This window comes from Ptychodera flava, chromosome 8 (genome assembly GCF_041260155.1).
Source record: "Ptychodera flava strain L36383 chromosome 8, AS_Pfla_20210202, whole genome shotgun sequence".
Classification (NCBI taxonomy): Eukaryota; Metazoa; Hemichordata; class Enteropneusta; family Ptychoderidae; genus Ptychodera; species Ptychodera flava.
This window is the reverse complement of record NC_091935.1, coordinates 38,993,538-39,011,585: the sequence shown is the minus strand read 5'-3', so window position 1 is coordinate 39,011,585 and position 18,048 is coordinate 38,993,538. Positions and strand designations below refer to the sequence as shown.

Genomic DNA, 18,048 nt, shown 5'->3' with positions numbered 1-18,048 from the left:
TTGCCTCTGAAAGGTCTGCTGAAAGGTCATGGTACTGTGAACAGGTGAAAGAAAGCCCCCTGGGCATCCGTTCACGAAATTTATAATTTGCGGGAAATTTCGTCGGAAAAGGTTGCCCTAGTGTTAAGAAAACATTACGCTTTTCAATCTTGGAATTAGCGCATCTGCCTCTGCTGCTTTCCACACATCAGAGAAATAATTTCTCGTGAGTCTTAACTTAAGGTAATATGCACCTCGAAAGTGAAAGACTTAAACTTTTGCTCTAACTTTCCTCAAGGAATCTTTCAATCATTCTCTTTCAAAATCAAGAATAAAAATAGGGGGTCACCGTGCAAATTTTGTACTAGAGAAAGAAATTACTCAAGATTTACCGATATTTGAAATTTAAAATGGCCGCCATCCCTGTGTTAACTCTATGGAGAAAAATAAAAATTTTCGAATTTCGAAAAACTAAGCCGGTGAAAAGTTTTCTTTCACCAAGAGCTTTAAAATGAACCCCCACATGTGGTATATCAGAAGAGAATTGTAAAAGTTTGAGAGTCCGAATGTCTGTCCCCGAGGTGCGTTCTACAAACCCTTCCTCCGCCCTTTCAACATAAACGGGAACGCTTAAATGTATGTTCTTTTAATAGAACATGAAATTCTTACCAGAGTATCAGATCTTTTGAGCTTGATGTGTTCGAGATTTTTATATTTGGTTTCAAGGCCCTGAAAACCGACAGACCGTGCATTCCTTGTTCCAAAGTTCCATAGTTTGCAAAAACCTAGGCCTAATGCCATGGGCTGCAAAATCTTTTGAAAGAGTGTTTTATACGTTTTTGAAGTTTTTGACATCTTTCTCAAATCCTACGGTCGATCCCTGACGGCGTAAGATTACTTTAAACTTGTTCCAACACCTATACGTTCATCAAGGCACAAAGCTGGTCAGCTAAAAATCTATTTTGATAACTTGAGACTAACAAGTCCTCACATCGTTCTACCAAATAAACAGTAATAGCGCTGTTCACGGTTACAGGTGTGTTACTAAATATAGCTGTACGCGCGCGACATCGGACACGCAGCTTGAAATGCGGACAAATTTTATCAATGTTGCATGCGTGGCTGTTTTTGCAGCTTGTACTGTGAGTCGTGAATATGTTTTTTAGTATTCACTGTTACACTAGCAGTCGCCCCCTGAGATGTATTTTCGTCGTTCTTGCATGCGTAATTTTCAAAAGCGTAATCTAAAAATGCGGACAAATATTTATTTTTGCATATTAATGAGAGAACAGTGACGTAAACTCTGAACGGCCCTATTAAAGCTCTCGGCAATTTTATGATTTTCTAAAATACCCGTAACGTTAACACGCACCTTGAATATCAAGGGCAACATTATGTAGACCATACACGCATACAGGGAAGACTGTGGCATTTGGCACCTTTATTTGATCTGTAAGATGGTGTAGAAACTTTTAGAAAAGCCTGTCAATGTTATTTATTTATTCAGTTGTTAGAAGACAGGTCTTTGTAATTCTTGTTTGCTTTACACTTTTTTGTCTTTGTCTGTGTCCTTGATATTTTTGAAAAGTTTGTATATTTTCTTGTTATATGTATTTTGTTTACTAGTTATTTTCATGTTGAAAGTTGCTGATGTGTGTCTCGACCTTTATGTAAAGAGGTTTATTGTAAAAAAAAACATATAGAGTTATAGAGAGTAATAGATGATTGAATTGAATTGAAAATTCATTGAGCTGTGAGTTGGAGATCAAAGGTGTCAAATCGCTGTGTGACGTTCCTCTGAAATGTACCTGTTCTTTTGTAAAGGTATCGAGGTCAACACAGCTTGAGGCAATCTCTGATTAATGTGCATTTCTAAGTTGTAAGTGTGACTTGAAACCATGCTAGAAGTTCTGACTCTGATTGTCTTCTGTTAATTCACAAAGATGATAACTTTTCTGAAACATAAAAATTGCACACAGAGATCAAACTCTGGTTAGTTTTTAATTTCAATTCTTGATGAAGGCTCTCGCCCGTAAAAATTCTTCACTCACGCACTCCTTTTACTTACTCGTTAAAGTAATCGTACATTCATTTTATCAACGGGTGATGATAATTGACGTTTATTGCGTTGTTGGCAGGACCAGTGCTATCTAACGACTCCGGCAAACAGCAATCAAAATATTTATAGCACAGACATCCGTTAGATCATATGCAAAAGTGAGAATGAAAATACTCAGGACTTATACAGGCTTTGTGATCCATAAAACCCTGGGATGTGGGTTCTGAATCTAAGGACTTTCCAGCGATAGAGTCACCGAATAGTACGACAAACTGAAACCAGTTTTTGTCATTACACTACATTTTGTTCGTGTGGATCTCTTGATGTTATGTTGCCCTCATTACATTTTCTGTATTACATCTATAGTGTTTTCAATTGCAGGGACTGTATTGCAAATGAATAGCAGATCTTTGAAAAGAAAACTGACCGAGTTAGAACGCGTCTGCAATCACCATAGGCCAAACATCAGACCCTGTTTCAAGGAGGGGCCGTGGCCAGACCAAGCTCATAACCCTCCAGAAAAACGATCAACTTGGTTAAATAAAACTCATCTTAAATGCAAACCTGACAAATTTCAATGGGCGGAAATCATTCCTCGGTCAAACATTTTAAGTTTACTCGTGACGAGATGTGGTCACAAAAAACCTTTGACAGGCGGTGCACACATAACGGATCCTCTTCAGTCTTTTATTTAACATACAGTAAGTCCGAGGGGAATAAGAATTTAAGAAGAGTTATAAAATAAAACAAAATACAGTATAACATAAACAATTTAGCAAAACCTTGAAGAAAGTCGCAATGGGAAATGGTCAAAAGAAGAGGAGTTAGGAAGCTATAAGTGTCTGATCTATAGATTACTTTCCAGAAATTGGGCAACTTGAGATATTGTACAATCATTTGTAACAATTTACCATATTTACGATTAAGATCAAATGCATTAGAGTTTGTAATTGTCGATTTGACCATATTAAACAGTGTCTGCCTTGCAGTATCATAAAGAAGACATTTTTGTAACGCACATCGTCAGGTTCCATGTTCATATGAGCATACCCTTGTATATATACATCTCTGAGGCCGGGACAGCAGACGACAGTTCAGAGGCGCTCGCGTGCATAGCTGTCGTCGCGTGCACGTTCCATTCCAGCCACCGCGCTCATCATGTACACGGCAGTCATAGCAACGTACCATCGTCATTCTACGCGCTTCATGATTGCGGTAAATACGCGCTGGTAAGAGCTCTGCCGTGCATGCCGCGGTGCAGAGAGACCGGGCGTGAGAAAGAATAATCAGTTAGGTGAACAAGCAGAATGCGACTGTTTCTTTTGTATTAATAATACCTCATTTTTTTAGGCTTTTTTTTTCGTTTTTAAATCACGATGTAAGTTCTCCAGCGGCAAACGGAAACTAAAATACGAAATCATGTTTACACGCTTATACACCATCATTTAAGAACAACAGAATGCCAATGACTTAACATGCTCAGGAACGTTTCATAACAAGCCTCTGAACTCTGTGATGTACTCGACGTACTTTCTTTCTTTTAAAGACACTGCTCAGGTTGATTACAGTAAAACAGGGGTAAAATAGTCCTACACTCTACGTCATTCTGACATCAGAAACTGTCAGTGACTTCATGACACTCTATATTGATCACTTTGTTGTCATTGCGTGGTGTTCACTTTAAGAAACCCGAAAAAAAGCTTTATACGTTTATTCTCTGCCCTGGGATGGTTTGAGTAAATTTTCCTAATCCCGCATACCAACGATGTTTTGTCGTTATAGAGATGGACGACACAGCGACAGGGCATTCAATTTTAACTGCGCTGTATGTCATGTTATTTTGGGTCGCACTCAGCAGTCCCCATGACATTTGCCATCCGGTACGGTGATCATGAAATTTTGAACTCTGTCTCGAACTCTCGGTAACTTAGTTTTAAAGGTCTTGGTTATTCAATTGGCAAGACCTCTAACACCAAAGTGAAGGTCAGGGATGTTGATGTGACTCATCACTCACACCGTGTGATTACAGCTGTCACTGCTGATGAAGATACCATTCCTGTTCACCATGGAGGAGACAGAATGAAAAGTTCTACCTCGATGCTAGGAAGGATAATAATACACCATTCGTGATGGCAGCAAACTTTGAAAGTTTCCTTCGTTCTGAAATGTAAAAACTATAAATTGGTGTACTATGAGTGAAGCGAGCGCCTCTTTAATGTTACTGGATTCCAAAAAGACCAAGCGAGTGACACAGACTGTCTCATCATTTCAGGGCAACATCCTGTAAATGCAACTGAAGGCTTAAACTGGTCAAAGGTCAACAGAGTAAACTCTTTAGAAGTTGGTGGTTAGCGGTCAAACGGATATACGAACTAGACGACTCAAGGTAATATGACAGATCACATTTCGTAACGGGAAATGAAGTAATCATTTCATTTGTTCTCAGACAATATGACATTTATAATCTGTGACAATCTGAACGTACAAATCATTCGTCTTTTTCATACTTCCGTACTTGACAATGGGTGTAAGGACAACATGTATTTTCCATTTACTTAATAATATCTAGTAATTTTACACCAGGAAATTAAAGAGGAATAAGGCAATAATTGCTGTGTGTCAAATGTCAATTTAGATTAGTGTGTATCGTTTGTAAATCGCACAAAAACTGGCGGAATTTACGATGATACATTGAGAAAACGAAGGAAAAATACCGAAAAAAGCTAACGTTGTAAGTATGATGATGACCAGTCCAGACAACAGTACACATACAGCCTCGATATCGATCACATATACCACTGTTGTGGCAATCACATTGGCCCGCAATGGCCGACCAATCATGCCTTTGAAACAACATAAATCTTTTTGAGGTTTTACTGTTCCTAGTCTTTTGTCTATTAGTAGATGATAGGATCCAAATTAAGTCTGATATTAGTCGGTGATAGCATTGGTCGAAGCATAGACAGTAGAGGGGTCTTCCCCCTCTATACTGTCTATGGTCAAAGCACTGTGATAGGGGCACATATACAGGTAAGGGATCCCTTATTACCATATATGGTAGTGCTCATTAATATTAATCATGAGTAGAAAGGTAGTGTTGAACCTGCTCTATGCAATGTATTACAGTTAAAATTCTAACCGAACTTGGAAAGAGTTGCGACAATACTATTGCAGAATGTTGCGACTTATTCTGTGTGCTGTAACGTTCAGTCAAGGTCAGTAACTTTTGCTAATCTCATTTAACCACAGGTTCTTGAATTGATATAATCCTGCATCGCCGTGCGTGGAGTGAACCAATACATGCAAGTCTATGTAACAGATGATTCGATGGTTCGATGATAAACATTAATGAGCTCTCTCTCTCTCTCTCTCTCTCTCTCTCTCTCTCTCTCTCTCTCTCTCTCTCTCTCTCTCTCTCTCTCTCTCTCTCTCTCTCACACACACACATCAAAAACACTCATTGCAACATTGGCATAATTAAATGCCAAGTAGCTGTAACTTGTCACAATTGTTTTTATACCTTGACTGCATGTCTTTGTCAACAAATGTTAGTTCTAGGTCTATTTTCCACATTGTGTTAAAAACTCTATATTCGAATTCACCTTGCCATCCTTGACTGTTTTTTTACTCGATGCATTGTTTTGTTTTTGCTGATGGTCAAATTCTTGTCCGGTCCTATCCATTGTCAACAATAACAATACATATTTGACACTGATATGCCGCATCGACGAAGTAAGTACCTGATGTTCCAAAATGCTGTTGGTAATCCAAGGAACTCTATTTGATACACGGAAAAAAAGCTGGAAGCAAAATTGTCAAAATATGCAATTTACTGTTCATGTTTCAACAAAAAGAATAAAACACTATTAAAAAGTCAACATTCACTAGCAAAGACGTGCTGGGGCCATGAAATTCTCATCATTATCTTTGGGGGTTACTTATTTTTTTTTGGAGGGGGGGGGCTTTAATAATTTTGGCAGACATGCAAGAAGACTTTGTCTGCTAACCCTGAATATAATAATAAAACGTTCCAAGTACGTTCCGTTTGGAACGCACACAATTATTTGTATTACACAGTACCAAGTGGTATTTCCACACAAGTTTCAACAAACACGTGCAGCAGCCTTCCATACTTTACCATCAAACGCTAAAGAGGAAGAGAAGGAAATGATCGCGTAGTTCTGTGAAGAAAGAAATGTTTACTATAATAATCTAGAAATAAAGTGGATAAGGAAAATAAACATCACACACAACTTGTGTCGATAAAAAAGTTTAGAAACCATCTTTTTGGCCTGAGAATTTTCTTTTAATACTTGCGAACAGTGGCTTACATTAATTATACAAAAACAATAGTGGATAAAACAGTAGAGCACCGGGAGTCGGTTTCTACATTCGAAAAAAATGACCACAACAAGCTCATTTGTTTTCTTTAAGAAGTCTGCTTAGTACTTGTGTCACCTGTTATCAGCATTGACTAGCTTCAGTTTTTTTTTATCCACTGTACAAGTATAGGTAACTATTATACAATGAATGAGACATACTGAGTAACAGAGTGATATTTCACATGAGTAGAAAAAGCAAATGTTTGTAGTTGTAATAAGGGTTTCATTTTTCAGCATTGTTATTGATGTAAATTAGATACTATAGTTCTGTTCGATGAAGAGGATAAATCGACGTGTCTTAAAACGTAAAGCAATGTTTTAGATTTTCTACAGAATTAGAGAGGCTTTGGCTAAGAAAAGCAAACAGACATATCAAAGACAATGGTTGTGTGGTGATTAACTGTACTGTATGTAATATTCTTCACGAAAAAAACCCCACAAAAACGCCTTGATTTGAAAGATTTGATTTGATTTGATTTGTGTTTTTCTGAATGCAGAAAGTGATGAAAACGTCTGTCACTCACAGGAATAATAGGTGCTTCTCTTTATTAACGACACAGGAAATTGTTTATTTTCCAAGCAGATGGAAATATATATATGACGGCACGTCTGACAGCCTGAGCTATCTCAGTACCGCATCCCGTGTGGTCGGTGCCTGGTGATGTCTCATAGGTGTACAGGTACAGCTATCAGCACCGACTATCACATGCTCAGAGCATGGACAAATGCTACCACAAACCTATCTCGGACTTACTTTGGACCTTTCTTTCTAGTGGCAAACACACGACTAGAAACAGCGAATCCTCAAAACGATTCCTGTCGTTTCAATATTATAGCATGAAGGGTCGGCCATAATAGTCCTGAATAGGAACTGAGATATAGCCACAACAGTGTGGTACATGAGATACTGACTGACGTCTGGGCTGGTCCCTCTTGTCAGTCACAACGTTAGCATATTTTTTATTTTCTTCGTTTTCTCAATGTATCATCGCTGATTTTGCCATTTTTTGTGCAGTTTTGTGCAATGAGATCTACTTAATCTAAATTGACATCTGATACGTAGCGATTATCGTCTTAATTAATTTCAATTTCCTAGTGTACTTATTAAATATAATTGCTAGATATTATTACTTTAATATAAATAAACATTTTCTTGTGTGACTGTGTATTCCAGCCTTGATGTGTTTAACAACAAAGTCAAACAGTTATAGTAGAACCTTCTTAAATTGCGTTTGGTATAACGGTCCATCTGAGAATTCGCCCCTTTTAAATTGCGGTACCGTCAAATTCGCCGAGTCTGATTGCAGCAGGACCATACAGTTTAACGATCAATCCTAACGCCGAGCCATACACAGGGTCACGACCTATTGAAGCAGCGACTGTACTTTTCAAGAAGACTACTGAAAACGTCTGGTTGACTAAACCCATCCCTTCGTCTAACTTGACCTTTTACGCCCTGCAGGGTTTAGATCATGACACCGAGTATAACATTATAAAATTCGTGTAAGTGGACGTGTTGATAATGGGAAAGTAGGGCGCAAACTAATTGCAACTACTATTTCACAGCCTTTTTAAAGTAGTTCTTTTTACGGGTCGATTGCTCTCCTAGTAGACTTTGAATTTGTGAACCCGGTCCGAAACAAATTGACAAAACTTTCAGTTAAACGTAAAGCGGTACTGAACATCAAGGTATGAATTTCATAATCCCGGTAACCTGAGGATTCAAAGTTGTTTGCTCCGAAAATTCTACTGTAGTCTCTCGCACACTGCACACATTTAAGTGAAAAGAGCTGATCCCTAGTAGACCGTCACAAAGGGATTAGCTAACGAAAGAAAGTTGTTCATTTGACAGGGACAGTGACCCTATGTGAAAGATTTCCAGATATTTGGTCACCGATTTCCAGATATTTGGTCACCATAGCATATGCCACAGAAAACCTAACGAGTTTTCCAACAAGGACGTGGGAACAGTATGGGAACGTCCATGCACAGTAACAAGTTTTCTAAAATTCCGCTCTGCGCCTGCGTGCCCAGTAGACGTGTGTACATACGACGTCTACTGGGCGCGTAGGCGCAGAGCGGAATTTTAGAAAACTGGCGACTGTGGCACGTCTGAGCGGATGTTAGCAGGTGTTGTGAAGAGGAAGGATTTTTATATTGAGATGTCAGAAAATAACAGTAGCGGAATTACGTGCGTGGCTAAGTCATTTGTTTTGAATATTTTTCAGTCTTGACGGAGAGTCCACACCCAATACTGAACGTCTTAGGGTCTACATCCATCGAAGTCAGCTGGCAGATGGTAGAGAGCTCTGGGGTCAAGGGTTATGAGGTGTTCTATAAGGAAGCTGGAGGACACATTTATTTCCTCGAAGTCGTCGACGACCCCAATCAGACGTCCCTGGTGTTGGAAAATTTGAAACCCTATACGGTTTATCAGATAAGTGTTGCCGAGATATACTCTGCTGGGAAAGGACCAACTTCCGATCCGGTTAGCATCCGGACCGACGAGGATGGTGAGTTATCTTCAGAATATAGTCACTCAGTAGTTTCTCGCTTTCGATCATCTCTTCATAAACCGTTTTATTTTGAACATTTATACTGTTGACACAGGGAGAATGTGAAAAATGTATTTGTTTGAAAAGAAGGAAACTGTCATAATTTACGGCCTGGGGGTCCGGAGGAATTTCATCGGGAACTCCGAAATTTCGAGTAACCATCCTGCCAACCGCGATGAATTTGAGTAACCCCCTCTAAGTTACAGAAATCGTGACTGACCACCCCCCCCCCTTGAAAAGATAAACATCAATACAATAATTTGTGAAATTTACAAAAATATAGCAATAGTAAAATCCTTTCAAAGCATGGTGTAGGCCTAGCCTGCTACGAGTGCTAGATTATTATCGGATATCTCATGTCAGTTGAAAAACGAGAAACCAACAGAATAAAATTCAAAGTCACAACAAAATATAGATATAAAGGCTCACGTTATAACCGGTATCCAGCCGAACGGTATTGTTAATTTGGATGTGTATCATGACAGGGTTTTCACAAGGATATCTAAATGGGCAAAATTTGAAAGTACAGGGGGAGAACACGCAAGAGGCTGAGAGGGAAAGTGTCAGAAGGGGTGTCCCCTATCTTGCGTGGAAAATTTTGAGAAATCGATGTATGGAATGGCACAGTCTGGTGCAATCTGAGAGGCTATAAAGGCTATAAAGGCATTTGTTTTGAATAATTTTCAGTCTTGACGGAGAGTCCACACCCAATACTGAACGTCTTAGGGTCTACATCCATCGAAGTCAGCTGGCAGATGGTAGAGAGCTCTGGGGTCAAGGGTTATGAGGTGTTCTATAAGGAAGCTGGAGGACACATGTATTTCCTCGAAGTCGTCGACGACCCCAATCAGACGTCGCTTGTGTTGGAAAATTTGAAACCCTATACGGTTTATCAGATAAGTGTTGCCGAGATATACTCTGCTGGAAGAGGACCAAATTCTGTTCCGGTTAGTATTCGGACAGACGAGGATGGTGAGTCATTTTCAGAATTGTCACTCAGTAGTTTCTCGCTCTTGATCATCTTTTGATTAACTATTTTATTCTGCATATTTATACTTTTGACATTGGTACCAGAAGAATGTTAAAAACTGTTTCGTTTTAAAATAAGTCAGTAATAAGTGGTTTTTAAGGGGACGCTGCACCCAACACAGTGCATTCTGCGCAAAATTTATTTTGCAAATATCCATTCAATTTTAATGACTTTATTAACCCAAGATTAAAATATTGGTTGGGCTCAACTTTTAACTTCAAGTTGTCAAGCAGTCGAAAGTTGCGAGATAAAGAAGTGTTAATTTATGGAAATGTATGCAGATCATCCAATTTTCTGGCTTCTTTTTTCTCCCAATTTCAATATTTCCAAAGAATTTAACTCCATTTTGGCTGCGTCAAATTTTCTTAACTTTTTATATTATGTTCTTTAAATGCTATATAAAAAGTAGTTTGTTTGGCAATGAAAATCTTATATTTTGAATAAAAGGTATTTTAATTTTGCTAATCATGTTTTTAGTCCCTTTTTTGAGTGTCAGTCTTTCATACCATGCCATTTTAGAATGAAGATAGATAATGTGACATAAAATAGTTGTTTTATTCTACATATACTTTTCTTTCAAGTGAAATATTCCATTTCAGAAAATAGTATCGTTTTCGACTTGAATTAATTTTTATCATTAATACCAAAATCGAAAGCTTTTTACCCCAAATATACACCCCTTCATCCTGCAAGTAAACTATTGCTACCATACTTAACTTTAGATTCTCTGCTTTATGAAAATATATAGTATGAGGTGGTTTCCTAGTCATCTTTGATGAGAAATATTCCTTTGAAAAAAATGTGTCGGCAATGTGCATCTCCACCTTAAAGGAGTTTATATACTGTCATGTCATCATCGTCCATAGATCAGGATCAACCACACCACCTGCACCACGGAGCAATATTTAGCTTATCCTTGAATTATATTACTGTGGTTTATTTCTGGACCATGCACTCTCCGCGACAGAAAAATCACGATTTATCACATAGCCCCAACAAGCTGATTGACAAATTATATCTTCTTACTATATGCAGACTGAATATGTGACAAACTTTTACTGCTGAGAGATTTCATACATGCACTAATGAGGGTGCCAATGGCCTTTGATATAAAACACTGCAAACATTACTGTAACATAAATTTGGTGGATTTTTCCCATAGTACCTAGCGGTCCACCTATTCATATTGTCATTAGTGAAGTCACAAGTGGATCAATGACGTTCACATGGGAAGCACCAGACGAGGACAAACGGAATGGAATAATTTTGTGGTACGACTGTGTTTTTTTAAAAAACGACGTTGGGTATATAGAAACTCGTACGACAGGATTGACCACTGTTACATTCAACAACATCGAATCAGGAACCGCCTATTCATTCAAGTCAAAGCACACACAATTAAAGGTGCTGGGCCTTACAGCGAGGAAGTCACAGGAATAACAGACCAAGGTAAGCTTTGTCTTTTGTAATTCCACTGTAATCGTCCTAAAACAACAAAGTTTGAAATATCACCTTTCTGATAAGAATGTGAATGTCAACATCGCAAAGTCCAGGTGAGCACTGATAATGAATGCATTGGTTAAAATAATCAGGACTTATAAATTTCGTCCGCCGGTAGACTACATGTACCTACTGGTGTTTCTGAAACATTGACCAATGTAAGTGACTCAAATAGGATATTTTGCAAGGGTCTAGAAGACATTAATGACAGAATTGAACCGCTTATTTAGCAGAAAATATTTGATATACCGGATATCTATATTTCAGGTAAAATGTAATGCACCTCCATTTACAGGTAAGTGCCAGATGATTCTAATCTACACCAGTTGAGATAGCTCTTATTGCATTTCAATGTGGCATCGCTATCAGCATCAAATCTGCAAGTAAAGCATCATTGAGTTCAGACATGTGTGGACTTGCTTCCAGCAAGCTGCTAGCAATAAAAGGCTGGGACAAACACAGTTATGGCCATTTCTGATAATGCTATTGTCGGTGCTTTTAAAGTATGCTGTCGATACATTACTTCTTAACGATGCTTGTGTTGAACAACGATCTTCAGCGTATAAAGTTCATGTGGTCAAGGTGCAAAGAACCTGCCAATTAAACTGACTCAGAGCTTAGTTTACCAACCATTATTTCAGGTCTGCGGACTAGATTGAATTGCAGCAGCCACAAATGAGTCTGTCCCATACAACCTTTCATTGCTAGCATCTCGCCCTTATATCTACCAGTAAATCTGAAGATTAGAATGGTCCATTATCTAGATCGAAGTTTTGTAAACTTGCACAAGTTGACATCGATGTGTAGATCAATACTTTTGTTTGATCTGTAACGTTCTTTGTTGTCTCTTAGTTTGTTTTTATTCCTATTGCGTTTTCATACTTTCCTGCAGAGCCCCTTTCTGTCTCAGTACTGACGAAATGTTTGTCTGCTTTTTCGTGCTTCTCGTAACAAGTGGTGGATTGCTTTGTATTCAATTTTCTTTACACTTGCTACATTTTAAAACCCTTTTGTGAGGTGTTTCATAAGACCTATAGTTGTCGGTTTATAAATCTCGTCTATGACTTAATCTTTGAATGTATCAGCACCGAAATGATGCATACCAGGTGACTTTGAATAGACATATCGCAACAAAGAATTTGTTTCAAATGAAATTATCGAGGTTTAAAATGTACATGGCTGTTGATATTTCCACTGGCCTTGTAAACATAATTTAATCATCCATGCGATTCATATTTTATGCATTAACAAAGCACATGAACGAATATAGAGGATGGTGCAACTAAATTTGATCTTTTATTGTAGACTGATGCTGCCTGGCTTTACAGGCCACAAAGGAACCTATGTGTCTAAATATAAAGAGTTCTTTCTCTCTGTACCCATAAAACCTTCTCCACAGACATTTGCAGCTTCACAGATGTTATAGACATGTGTTAGAGTATATGTTAACCTTGAATAATCTTGTAAGTGCAAGCATTCTAAACACATCTCTTTCTTTTCCTACATGAATATAATTGCAAATTCTAATTGTGTTTCAGGACGCGTAGAGGGACTACCAGGGAGGCAGAAACAGGCCTTCATTCAGACAATGAGTCAAGGTTGTATGAGACATGAAGGCATCAAATTTTCAAATGACATTATAATAAAAAATAGTATGTATCGTTGACCTGCAAAATGTTCATGTCATCTTAAGTTTCTTCCTGTGGATACTAGGTGAATATGAAGTTGCTGGGAGATTGTCTAGAATTTTCAGAACCTTAAATACGATGTTTCCACCTATGTGATTAATAAAAGTATCAGGTAGTGGGCCATATTTTCAACTTTATATGGCGGATTTCTAAAGGTAAAACACATAAGATTGCAGAAGCAAGAGTAAAGTTTCAGGTTATACAGGAATTTTACACAAGAAATGCCCGAAAAGCTGAAAATATGCAAATTTTTAGCTAGTTTCAAGAACAAAGAGAAAACAATTGCATTTGTGCGTTAATTGTGTTCATTATATCACTATCTCAAACTCTAGGCTGTGGTGAGAAGTCGACTATTTGCCCAAAATGCATTTCAATATCATGTAGTTTGCCCCCCCCCCCTCGACAAGACAAAAGCTATTTAAGGTAGCTACATACCTTTTAGACACTTTCAGATTTTTATTTTTTTCTCAATTGAACACATCCGAAACCCCAATAAAGTATACATTTTCTGAAAGCTCTGATATAGAGCTATCCGACAAAGCACAGTACACGGTCATTATTTGCATAAGAGTCACGTGACAAGCGTTTTGCTGAACCTTCCAAAAACCGGTTTTTCCCGCCTTATGCAAACACGCTGCAAGATTTCCGATTAGAATTTCTTCATTGACAAGCCTTGACAATATCCTTCAAAACCATGTCTGCGATTTCTTCCCGGAGGCTCCATTCAAATTATATGGCGTGATAATTAAAATTCCTTGAAAAGCATCTTAAGAGCGCATTAAAAAAACCAAAGGCATAGAAAGAAAATCCCAGACTTCGATCTAGATAATGGACCATTCTAATCTTCAGATTTACTGGTAGATATAAGGGCTAGATGCTAGCAATGAAAGGTTGTATGGGACAGACTCATTTGTGGCTGCTGCAATTCAATCTAGTCCGCAGACCTGAAATAATGGTTGGTAAACTAAGCTCTGAGTCAGTTTAATTGGCAGGTTCTTTGCACCTTGACCACATGAACTTTATACGCTGAAGATCGTTGTTCAACACAAGCATCGTTCAGAAGTAATGTATCGACAGCATACTTTAAAAGCACCGACAATCTGAAAGTGTCTAAAAGGTATGTAGCTACCTTAAAGTAGCGAGAACTGCCCTGTGGAAATTAAATAATTACCTGTTTGTATCGAATTTAACTGGAAGTTTTCGAAGAGAAGGGAATTCTTCCAGTGAGCTCAGATTTATAAAATAATGACATCACCATCTTGCACATCCTTGTCGTACTCCTAATGGACAGTCAAAAAAATCTGTAAAAGTACCCTGAGACCTAACACATGTCTTAAAATTTTGATACATTGCATGAATAATCTTAAACATCTTTCCAAGAATACATCCTTTTGGTAAAACGTATCTTTGCCGTTCGACTGTGTCGAACGCCTTAGAGAAATCTACATATACACAATAAAATTTACCCAGTTTCAATGTAAGTTATTTTTGCACAATACTTTGAAGCACGAAAATGTTATCTATGGTAAAGTATCCACATCTAAAACCACTTTGAGTCTCATCGATCATACCAAGTGAAGAGAACTGAAGTAAAGTTTTTGCTGAAAATACTTAGTAAAGAAATTCCCCTGTAGTTTCCTGTACAGTTTACTTGACCTTTCTTGTGCAAAGGTACGATAATTGCCTTCGTCCACTCAGTTGGAAACTGTCCGGCATTAAATAATTTATTGAAAAGAACATTTAAAAAGGCAACAAAAGAGCTTCAGAAGATTTGAAAAATTCACCCAGTAAACCATCGAGTCCAGACGACTTTCCATTGTTCTCGCTTTTTCAATCTCAGGATTAATAATCGGACCGTTCAAAATGTCCCAATCTTTTTCTGTATCAAGCAAAATTACGTCGACAGACTGCACGTAATCTTTCAGTCCATCTGACAAATGAAAATAATAGTTACCATCAAAATCAAATGAAAAAAGATTGCTGAATTAATCGAACCACTCGTCTGAGGAGATAATATTACCTATAGTGTACTTACAACTGACAAACGACGTATAACTTACCAGAATACTTTGACATCAGTACTATAGCTGGGAATCAAACTAAATGTTTCTTCTTCAAAATACTTTCTTTTTTGGAGTGACACATCTCCTTAAGTTGAGATTTAACCTGTCTGTATTCTTGTATCAAATCAAGGTCATTCTCTCTGCAGAAACGATTTAAAATAACATATTTCTTTTCTTTTAGCTGCCTACATTCATTATCAAACCAACGAGGTTGTCTGCATTGGGTTCTTGAACCTGATATGATACGCCTTTTCATTCCACATGTTTTTCGCAAATGACTTGAAAGCTTCTCCAACAAATTGAATGAAAACGGATACATCAGTACAAGGATCTACCACAATATTTTCTAACTGTCAAACAATTCTTTGCGATTTTAAACATTCTAAAAAGTCTTTCTCTTTCACTGGATCCCACACATACTTTTGCACGATGAAAACTTACATTGGTGCCATTGTTACTATGGATTTCCCTGTTAAATTTGAAAGACATGGAAAAATGATTGGAATCTGAACGTAAAATAATTGAGAAAGAATACATTTTAGGATATAAAAATGCAGAAACGTACAATTGTATAATCTAGTACACTAGCGCCATCATTCGCTATACACAGCAGTGCATGTAAATTCTCCACACTGTGAATCATCACCTTATGCATATTGAAAGAACAGCATGCAGTATAAGGGAAGCAGAGAGCGGCCATACCTGTTGACCTCTTTTTCTTTAGATGACCTCGGTTCATTAAAATAATCTTTGTTATACAAAACATTTTCCTCGATAACAAATGCAGTGTCATCGTTAAAAATGTAGTCGAATTCTTGACCAGTTCGAGCATTCATATCACCTGTGATAATTACATAAACGTCCGATAACTTAGCCAGTACATCAGTAAATTCATTCTCAAGAAGTTCAATACCATTTCCAAAAGACAAACCTTCGTAAATATTCGATTAAGCTGGTGATATATACACACTCCACAACAAAATATCTTGATCAAAACCAAAAACACTTCCATCAAATAGAAGTAGTTTGCTGTCATGTAATTAAAACTTATGCGTTTCACCTTTTCAGAAAACGATTTCCTTACAATAGTGCATATACCGCCTGGATATTTACCCCTGTTTGCTCTCCTCTGTCGTACTGAAGTATAAACTTCATAACCAGGGAAACTTTCCTCAAATTCATTAACATCTCTGCCCCATGTTTCGACAAATGATACAACATCAAAGTTAGAAATACAATTACAAAATCACTGGAATACATTTCCCCCTTAAACCTTGTACGTTCAATGATAGAAACGACACGGATTCAGGGCCATGGTAGCTCTTTTTGGCTTTGCAACTGTTCGCGATTGGAGACGTGTACGGGGACGTTGATAAATATGTTCTTTTCTTTATGATAATGCCTGTTGACCACTGCTGTTGTGTTCTTGATTCTGCCCCTGGGCTATGACCAGTTTTCAATTTTTATAATGAGCTTTTTGCCCTGCTTTTTATATTCAGAAAGGATTATTACTGTAATCTTGGTTTATGTACAGGTGTGAAATTAAAACTCTTCTCCCTAATTTGCATCAGTAAATCACATGCCCGACACGTTTAAACAAAATCTTTGACATGTGTTTCTCAACCAGTTTTATGCATGTTTTGATCAAAACATCTTTACCAGAGAGTGCGATCAGATCTGTAACACTCTCAACCAATCATGTTTTAAACGTGATGTACAGGAAGAATCGAAATATTTTCGCAGACTGAATTTGCATTAAGCCCTAGGGACAGATGAAATAGGGGAGGGTGTTGAAACAATGTGCCGTAGAGCTGAGTCCTGTATTTACCTAGCTGTTCAATACTTTGTTCAATTTGAATCATTTACCTCGGTTATGGAAAACCTCTACCATTATCCCTGTCCCTATGAAAAGACAGGAGCTAAAGACCTGAATGATTTTCGCCCTGTTGCCCTGACATCGATCATATCAAAATGTTTGGAACGACTTTTATGTGACCAATTATTTGCATTTGTCACCAATTATTTAGATCCACTTCAGCTTGCTTATTGGGCAGGCAGGGGAGTCGAGGATGCAACAATCAAGATGACTCTTGTTTTAATCTAATAGTAAGCCATTTAGACAACGCAGGTTCCTAATTATGTACGAGTTCTTTTCATGTATTTTGCATCAGCATTCAATACTATTCAACCACATCTGTTATTACAGCGTCTTTTAAATGTGAACGCCAGTCATAACATTATGTTATGGGTGAATCAGTTTTTACGTGACCGACCACAGCGTGTCAGTGTGGAGGGCATTATGTTAAATACAGATGTAGCCCAAGGCTGCGTTCTATCGCCAGTTCTGTTCTCCACCTACATGTATACCAATGAAATGACATGCAAGAATTCTATCTTAATGTTGATAAAATATGCAGATGACTGGCTCCTGTCGGTTGCTTGTGAGACGAGTTTATTCTGTCTCAATGTGTTGTTTAGATTGATGGACTCAATGCCTTGTTTAAACAAAGCTTTCTCAAACTCAATGTTGGATGTGATAACAGACGGGAAAGGAAAACACCTAAAGCAATTGTTATTGATGATGAGGAGGTTGAAATTGTGAGTTTGTTTAAAAAACTTGTCAAGGGCATTAACAACAAGCTCTATTTCCGGAAAAATACAGGTATTATTTACAAAAACTCCTTTCGAACTCACTTTGAAGTTTTTAACCACTATTTTCATTCAAACAAATTTCATGTGCTGTTCATTAACAGTGTCAGCATCATACGCAAAATTTGTTTTTGAATAACAAA

General features: G+C 37.7%; 1 protein-coding gene across 2 annotated transcripts; it reads left to right on the top strand.

Annotated features, from left to right (window-relative positions):
* Positions 1 to 3,985: 3,985 nt before the first annotated feature.
* On the top strand, positions 3,986 to 17,788 carry LOC139139283 (neogenin-like). Of its 2 annotated transcripts, none has more exons than XM_070708144.1 (6): positions 3,986 to 4,424; positions 8,649 to 8,933; positions 9,663 to 9,947; positions 11,168 to 11,454; positions 11,773 to 11,800; positions 13,044 to 17,788. In XM_070708144.1, the coding sequence occupies exons 2-4, from the start codon at positions 8,717 to 8,719 to the stop codon at positions 11,443 to 11,445; spliced, it is 780 nt and encodes a 259-aa protein (XP_070564245.1). In that variant the 5' UTR covers positions 3,986 to 4,424; positions 8,649 to 8,716; the 3' UTR covers positions 11,446 to 11,454; positions 11,773 to 11,800; positions 13,044 to 17,788. The 2 variants fall into 2 exon arrangements, with proteins under 2 accessions (XP_070564245.1, XP_070564244.1); XM_070708143.1 differs by lacking the exon at positions 3,986 to 4,424 and adding an exon at positions 5,100 to 5,253.
* Positions 17,789 to 18,048: the final 260 nt, after the last annotated feature.